The sequence below is a fragment of the Setaria italica genome, chromosome VI (assembly GCF_000263155.2).
Source record: "Setaria italica strain Yugu1 chromosome VI, Setaria_italica_v2.0, whole genome shotgun sequence".
NCBI lineage: Eukaryota > Viridiplantae > Streptophyta > Magnoliopsida > Poales > Poaceae > Setaria > Setaria italica.
Window position 1 is genome coordinate 21132716 of NC_028455.1, and position 8895 is coordinate 21141610.

At 43.1% G+C, this 8895-nt stretch overlaps 1 protein-coding gene across 1 annotated transcript; it reads left to right on the forward strand.

Moving 5' to 3' along the window:
• Positions 1–510: 510 nt before the first annotated feature.
• LOC101767768 (late embryogenesis abundant protein D-34) lies at positions 511–1517 on the forward strand. Its single transcript, XM_004973217.3, has 2 exons — positions 511–1034; positions 1127–1517. The coding sequence occupies exons 1-2, from the start codon at positions 648–650 to the stop codon at positions 1283–1285; spliced, it is 546 nt and encodes a 181-aa protein (XP_004973274.1). The 5' UTR covers positions 511–647; the 3' UTR covers positions 1286–1517.
• The last annotated feature ends 7378 nt before the right edge of the window (positions 1518–8895 follow it).

The following is an 8895-nucleotide window of genomic DNA, read 5'->3' on the forward strand; positions in this document are numbered from 1 at the left end:
GTTTGTAGCCAATATTTTAAATATCCTTTAAAGAGATAAAAGAAAATGAGTCATCGAGAACACCCCTTCGTTTGCAAACTTGGAACTAAAGAAGTGTTAAGGCATTACCAGTATAAAAAAAATTAAAGATCAGAAAAAAGAACCATATATTCATATCGTTCCATGACAAAAGAATGATGATACGACCTTTTTTTGTGACACGATACCAGTACGATCTTGCTCGGTGGTGCCCGTGATGCGGCGACACGAGTGCCACCACCTGCACAAAACGACGACGGTACACGTGCATGTGCAGCTCGCGTACGACGCCTTTGCCGGACGGCATTTCGCGCACCGTCGCACCAACCCAACCCGGCCAGCGCGGACGCTCGTACCGACGCATCTCGATTCCGGCCACCCGGCCCGACGCCTCCACGTACAGCAAACGGATCGGATCGGAACGACACAGCTGATTTGAAGCTACTGGTACCCAGAAAAATCTTCCGCGAATGCCGGTAAGAACAAGTCGGTTGCACAACTCTATATAAGTATTCTGAAGAAAGCAACAGATTAGCCTTCACCCAACACGAGTTCCTCCCTTGTGTCCAGAAGCACCTCGATCCCAAGGTAGCAGCTAGGAACGAAGAGTATAGTGTAGTGGTGCAGCAATGGCGCAGCCGCAGCCGAGAAGAGGCGAAGATGAGGGGCTGCAGCAGCAGGGGCAGGGCAAGGCCCCGGCGGTGGCGCAGCAGGAGCCCATCAAGTACGGCGACGCGTTCGCCGTGAAGGGCGAGCTGGCGGCGCAGCCCATAGCGCCGCGCGACGCCGCCGCCATGCGCTCCGCCGAGGACAGCGTGCCGGGCGTCCAGGTCCCGCAGGAGAGCGGCGGCGGGTTCAGCGCCGGGGCCTTCATGGAGTCCGCGGCCCAGTACAACGAGGCCGTCGGCGCCGTGCGCCCCGGCCAGGCCAGCGACGCCGCCGCCAAGCACGGCATCAACGTCACCCAGGACGCCGTGCCCGGCGGCCGCATCGTCACCGAGTTCGTCGCGGGCCAGGTATGTCGCTGGGTTATTCTCCCAGGCTTGTGCACATGACTGAGGTTGCCGAATTCCTGACCGCGCTTGCTTGCATTGCTTTGATGTTATAGGTGGTAGGGCAGTATGCCGTCGCCGAAGTGGCGCCGGCGCAGCAGGACTCGGCGGGTGCCAAGGCCGCCGGGACCGGGGGTGGTGCAGGCCAGGGCGACGCGGGCGCAACAGGAGCGCCCGGCGCGCCGGCTGGTGCCGCGGCAGCGAGGCGCGGCTGAGATAAATGACATGGGCCAGGGCCATGTTTTAATGTTATCATGTTACTTTACTACTGTGTACTCCTGTAATTGTCGTGTTACTGTGGGTGTATGAACAACTCACGCGAATAGGCAGCCACAACCACACATCAAAGTTTGGCGAATGTATGGAACTGTTTGTGTACGGAAATAACAAAGATGCATGCATCAGCAAGGGAATGGCGTGATATTATATATACAGATGGCGAACGAATTTCGACCGTGTTGGTCGGGCCCGAAACATGGAATCAACCAAAAAAGTTTTGTCTCGTTTTTTATGCGCAAGTCACTACCACTAAAAGAAAAATTTTCTACCATTAAAAAATTAGTTGTCTTAATTTTTAGAATGAACCTAGAAAAAATAACTCTTGTATTGGAACTTGTCCACCGAGTGTTTGATTGCTGGAATCAGCGCAGTTTCATATTTTTTTGGATTTATTTTAAAAACTAATGACGCTAAGATTTGAATGGCAAGCATAATGAGTTCTAGTTGTGACTTTGTCATATTTAGGGGGCGTTTTCTTCCCGTGCCTTATTTTTAGCACGTGTCACTATTTACAAAACCAATTACATAAGTGGAATCTAAACGGCGAGACGAATCTATTAAGCCTAATTAAGTCTAATTAATCCATCATTAGCAAATATTTACTGTAGCAACACATTGTCAAATCATGGACTAATTAGGCTTAATAGATTCGTCTCGCCGTTTAGATTCGTCTTATGTAATGGGTTTAACATTCGATGTGACGGGTGCTAAAGTTTAGTAAGTGGAAGAAAACAGGCTATTAAAGATGTGGCAACCTATAGTCTCTTAGGAATATGCTAATAAGGATAAGGTTGTATGTGTGCATTTGTATGAGCAAGTTGAGTGTTTATAAGTATCTGAACGTCTATACTGTGTGTTTCGTGAATGGCTGGAGACATTACTAGGTGGGCAGCCGGACCTGGGCCAGTCTGATGACAGGCCGAGCAGGTTAGACAAAGTGATGATGAGCGAGCGAAGGGATCGGAGAACATAAAATGGAATGTGGAAAAGAGGCAGGCCCAAAAGGATGACTGACTGATAAAAGAATGGGCTTTGTAATGAGTCCAGCCCCGTTGGTGGCAACAATGATTTGTTCTTTTTTTTAGTTAAGCAAGCCCACTCTCAAGTCTTAAGATATGGGCCACGGAAGAACAGGAAAACAAAACAGGCCAGGATCTAGAGCAAGATAATGGGCTGTGAAAAGAATCCTGCTCGGGAATTCACGATATATTTAAGTTTTTCAAAACAAAAACGCTAGAATTCTATTTGCAATCCACGTTAACTAGAAACTGCAACTACACAAGTACGCAACAGATAGGTATTGAATAATTTAGGGCTCAGATGTTTGACCGCGAACTCTGTGGGATTGCGCAGTGGCTTCCGTTGCATCTCAACCAATTATATATGATCCGTTCGTTGAGAACGCAGATATCAACGATACGAAGTTGGTCCTTGGAGCCCCGGCCGGTTGACGACACCAATCAACAACCAGCATGCATGGCCCAATTACCAGCCAGCTTCCTTAGAGCCTCCTGCCGACACGGCCGCCGCTCGACGCTCGCGCCACCATGTGTTCCCGGAGCCGCGGCATCTCCAGCATTTCACGAGGCTCCTGCCCGTGCCCGAAGCACGCACGCACTGGCCAGCAGGTCCCAGAATAATATACTACGGAAACTACTCCGGGCCGACGTCGCGGTGCGAAGCAGAACGGGGACATCAAGCGCCGGGGCTCGCGGGAATCGGAGACACTGAGCCCTTGTTGATGTTTTTTGCAGTCCTGAAGCTTCCAGCTTTTCAGGATCTTCTAGAAACCTTCAAGATCATGCGCTCAAGATTTTGTAGAATAATTGCCACATCTTCTGAGTACAGAAAGGTCATAGGTCGAATCTCTGAGCCCCCAAAGCTGAACACAGTGTATCAACACTACAAGTTAAATATATGATCATACTTTTATCTGTTGAGAAATGTGATGGAACTTTGAGTACGTCCATTGGCAATATAGACTATATGTTATATTGGAATGACACAAGCGGGATCCTCTTCTCGTAGACATAGGTCCCTAGAAATTATAAGTCATACTTTTTAATAGAATACTCCATCCGTTTTGAATTATATGTCATTTTAATTTTCCTATTTACATAGTTTTTACTATGTACCATATTGATGTATAGCAAAAATTATATTTTTAGAAATGACAAAATGAGTTACAATTCGAGACGGATGGACTATATATTTTACTCATCTATCCCAAATTGTAAGTCATTCCAAGAATCTTGGAGAGTCAAATTTTTGCTATACATCAATATGGTACATAGTAAAAACTATGTAAATAGGAAAATTAAAATGATATACTATGAAAATATAATTGATGAAGAATCTAATGATACTTAGATGATATCATAAATGTTATTATATTATCATATAAATTTGGTTAAACTTGAGATGCTTTGACTCTCCAAGATTCTTGGAATGACTTACAATTTGGGATGGAGGGAGTACATGCTAATAACACTCGTAAACCATATTACATGTGTTGTTATCTGGGCCAGTCCAGGTTAGTCTGATGGGCTACCTTAAGATGTGGTCCGGTTCAGGGGACACGAAACAGGGGGAAGTCATGTTGGGCCAAGCTGAACTGTTTTCCGTTTTATGAACCTCCGTCTGTTTTTTTGTTGTTACATATCAGCATGAAGGCCCTACAATTGGACTTCTGTAATAAAAGTTCTGTGCACGTGAAGCTACGGTAAATTTCGTATTTGTAAATGAAACCATATCATTTGCAAGACCATTCATACTGCGACCCGACAACCTCAATTAGTATTTTACAAGAAAAAAAGAGAATGTAAACGTATAACTTTATAAACTCCAACTTCTGATGTGTAGCATCTTGAATTGAACAAAGAGTACTACCGTTGATAAGCATCAGTACAGAATATCTAGATTTATCCTATAATTCACTAACTCCATAAAAAAGAAAAGTCAGGCGACATGGGGCAACATAAGTTCAAAACTGCTAGCTAGCGCACAGAAAGGGTGCACATGCGTGCATCTCTACCTTGACCGAGATTATAAATTACACTAAAATTAAATATTTAGTTTCTTAGATGGCTTTAGATTCACGTAAAAGTACACATCATGTACCTCTTACCAGCGGACATTATTAAATACTGATCAATAAATGACGGATTCTCTTTGTTTCCAAATACCTCAAAGTTTGAGTTACATGCATACTGTAATCCGTCTCTGGTATGCCTAAATGACACGTACTACTGTATGCCTAGGTTGCTTTCGCTTTGAGGATGCCTAGGTTCCTTTCTCCAAGAACAATGAGCTCGAGGAATCGACGGTACTATTTTGATCTTTTTTTTATACTCACTATTTTGATCTTTAAAAAAGTATGATAAGTTTTATGTTAATTTTCTCGCTGAAGTCACATATTTAGGTAGAGAAATTTTAGAATATTACATTCGAGTGCAATAGAGAGCGAGAAATCGAGATGTCATGGAGTGCATGTGAGAAACTGTAGTTTTGCATAAAAAATTTAGTACCAAGAAATATATTTCTCCAAACTGAAATTGCATATTCTATATAGTTTTCATTTCTAATACAGTTCAGCCTTATTTAGACTAGCAGTAGATGGTCAGTCCATGACCCTCCATTTATAAACTGTAATGAAACAGTTCTGGCTGATGGCTTCATCAGTACAACCCAACCAAAAATAAAAACTCTCAGTGCAACAAGGAAAAGGACTAGGGGAATATAGTTGAGACCTAAACATGGTCTTACACCGTACATTTTCCCTTCTTGCTACACTAGAAAATTTGACGGCAACAGCTCATCGTCTTCATGACAACACCATGTAATCGTCTTCATTCTTCTTACCCTGAACAAACAGGGTCATGTGGACTCTTGTGGCTCCATGCAGTGGGAATTCATGCGGTGGTATGATAGCAAACTTCACCATTTGTTGGAGGGAAATGCCTCAACCTTGCAATTGAGCGCATCCTCACACACCTGCCTCCGAGAAAGAGGCAAGGGGCAAAAACAAATGGGAAGTAAAAGATCAATCAATCAGTCCCTCCTAAAATAACGCTAGCATGGAAGCATTACATACATGAACATGTGCAGTGCACAATCCATGTAAAACAGCAACCATGCCGCTGGAATCTGAAGCCCTACCACAACAGCAGGGCCAAAAAAGATCCAAAAACAGGAGGGACCGACGAATTGAAACAAGAATAGAATCGATCGACCTGCCATGTAAGGTACATGGCAAATCGATCAATCACTCCAGCGCAGAAGCATGACGACACAGCGGCGGATGATGTAGAGCTTGGCCCTCTTCTCCCTGAGAGATCTGTTCAGCTTCCCCATCTGCTTCATCTGGCTAGCAACCTTCATCGTAGCTAATAGCTACCCAAAAAAGAAAGAAAGAATGTGCCGTGTGGAGACCAAACTATGGTTTGGCTCTTACACTGTGTGGTGTAAGTTTTTGAGGATTTTGTAGCCCTAGCTACTAAGTGTTGGTGAAGAAAGAGGGAGAGGCCTTTATATAGAGGCAGATTATTGGAGACTGGGGATGGGAAGATATGTACATGGAAGATACGATATCTCACGAGACCATCATACCCCCACATGCAAGAAGCCTGTTTGTGGGCTAGGGGGCACCCCCCTGACAGAATACCTCGTCTTACCCTTTTTCTTTTGGGCAATTGCTTTGAAGATGGCAAAGAACTTCTGAAACCGCGGGCGGCCATCACCACTAATAGAGAATTACAGTGGTGAATCAGGACAAGATAGAGTGGACAGCTGGTCATGCATCAAACAAAGTTAACGCAAATGCATGCATGTAGATTGTTTAGTTCCTCCAAGAAAAGGTATCTAATCTCGATGACTTGTCATCAATGGCGCTCAGCACAGCTGCACAGGTGAAATTTCCAGGAAGTTAGTTTACCGTGGTGTTCCATTGGATAGAAGTGCTGGCCCTCCGCGTGCTTCTGAGTTCGCGGAATCAGCTGGAACATGGTTAAACCAAGGTACTTTTAAAGATAAATTCTTATCTAGTGGCGACTTTAACTAGTATATATATTTAGATTCAACTTGTTCTAGGAGCTTGCAATTCTTTTCTTAAGAAGATCTGCCTATTTATTTGACAAGTGGCATGGTTTTTGTTGTACATGATCTAATCACTTGCTGTGCAGAAAATACTACTCATGGTAAGTTTTCTGCACGTTTTTTTTTGAAATGATTTTCTACGCAGAGACAGTTAAATGAAATTATCTAATTTTGGTTTCGATGCATATGGGTTTTTTCATTCTTCTTCACTTTATACTCAATGAACTCTCTAAAATGTCTAAACTCTAATTAAAGGAAACCTCAGTGCACCATGCAAACGAGAAACGTTTTTCTATTTCGGACACCTTGGTTCTGAAGACCAATCGTAAGCCCACAACTGCCGACTGCAAGTCATAGCAAATAATTTGACTAAACAATTGATGAATTAGAAATAGCAAACAAAGCTCTGGATACACTGGATGTAGGCAATCTTGGAAAATGATAAATTATGTCAGTACAATCTTATCACAAGATGAACATCCATTGTGTTGCTGAAGTAATATAGAGTTCTGACGGCAAAGCTATATACCACTTGCTTCCATGTTACTAAACAGTATGGTCATGAACACATTTTCATTATAGAAGTATGGTCATGGGATTAAACGTTGATGGTAAAGCAAGCCATATCATTCTCCAGCTTCATAAGCAAAGGGCAGGTCCTTCCTGGACACGTGTACCTTATTATCTGTCAATGGGAGTTGATAGTCAAACACAAACACTTGCGCGGTACCGTACGAACATCTCACAAGAGTCTGCATCTAGACAAACTGGCCCTTGGTGCATGTAAATGGTGAATGAACATTCCTTTTGATGTTTTGCAACAAACCGCACACTTTGGAGCCGTCCTTTTGGTCCTTGGTACGAATGCCACGGTTCAACCGATGCACAGGACATTTCCTTGGATTTTCTAAGGATTATGCTTTGTTGCTTCACATGGTTTCCGTGATCTGAAAAGTTAGCACACAGGAAGCAGCAAATACTGTCGAAAGGAACAAGCTCAGTGCATGTACACTTTGACTACCGATTGCAAGAACGGGAAAAGGTGCGATCTAGTTATATTGAAAAAGCAAGTTCCTTTATTTTTAATTGTTGAAATAGCAAACTTCAGTATAGCCAAATATTCATGGTAGTACTAGATACTAATGCATCCACTACGGGAAAGCTAAAAATTGCCAAGTGTATTTTTTTTTGCCGAGTGTTTTTTTTCAAGCACTCGGCAAACAAGCTCTTTGCCGAGTGCCAAGCCAAAAACACTCGGCAAAGAAAAAACACTCGGCAAATCGGGATTTTGCTGAGTGTCAAATAAAAAACACTCGGCAAACCCCCCTCTTTGCCAAGTGTCAAAAAAAACACTCGGGCAAAGAGGGGGCTTTGCCGAGTGTCAAAAAAGACACTCGGCAAAAAAATATTTTTTTCCTCTTTCCACCTTAAAATTTTTTCTACTCCCCACATACAACATGTGGTACTCAATGTTAAAGTTTAGTATATTTTTAAATTTGTTTGCTATATTTATTTAATTAATTGTATTTCAAGAAAATTTTTGGTATAATTCAAATTTGAACCGCAAGTGATTCAAATTATAGAATAAAATGAGTAGAAATATGATATTCATGTTATTCGGCCCAATTTGAGACCTGACCCATGAAATGACAAGAAATTTCGAACATCTTGTTCAGGAAACATGACCACGAACGTGTGGCAGTGGTATTTTTAAATTATAAAAAAAATAAGCAAAGTCTGAAAATCATGAGATTTGTCATGATGTGATGATATCATAGGTGGAGGCTGTGGGAAAAAATTGAGAATGTTTTGCACATTTCGTCACGTACGATGTTTACAAACCGAAGCATTTCAGAAGAAGAATAGTAACGTTAAGAAGGATTGCATAAGATTTGGAGTCAAAATGACGGTCGAGTTTTGATTTGACTACAAAATTTTTTTTAGTCAATAGAGAATATATATTATTTCATGTAAATTTTTGATAATTTTTTGAAACTGTTGGAGATTTTTTAAATTTTTTTAAAAATAACTTTGCCGAGTGTCCTAGGTTAGACACTCGGCAAACAACCCTTCACCGAGTGTCACCCCTAGGACACTCGGCGACTTTTTTTTCCCAATTGCTAAGGACTTAAGTCCCCGGCCACACCGCACCCGGCCCCCTCGGTCTTCCTCTCTCCCCCGTCACTACTCCCACCCGTCCCCCACCTCTCCTCTCTCCCCCACGCCGACCTGCAAGGAACGGGCGCCGGAAGCACGAATTTGCGCCGATAATCTATGGCAATTATATAGAGCGTTGCGTGAACTCTGAACAACACGCGTGCCGTTCATATTGTACAAATGTTGAGTCGACGCAATATTACGGCAGCAGGGTACGAGGCACGACACACGACTACACGAGTGGTACCTAGCAAGGCAGAGGTGAACGCGCCGGCCTTCCAGAGGAGGTGCCGCA

What these genes read in the sequence shown, in the direction of transcription:
- LOC101767768 (XM_004973217.3), top strand. Translation starts at nt 648, where the DNA reads ATGGCGCAGCCGCAGCCGAGAAGAGGCGAAGATGAGGGGCTGCAGCAG. An exon ending in CCGAGTTCGTCGCGGGCCAG is followed by an intron (nt 1,035 to 1,126) that starts GTATGTCGCTGG and finishes TTGATGTTATAG; the next exon opens with GTGGTAGGGCAGTATGCCGT.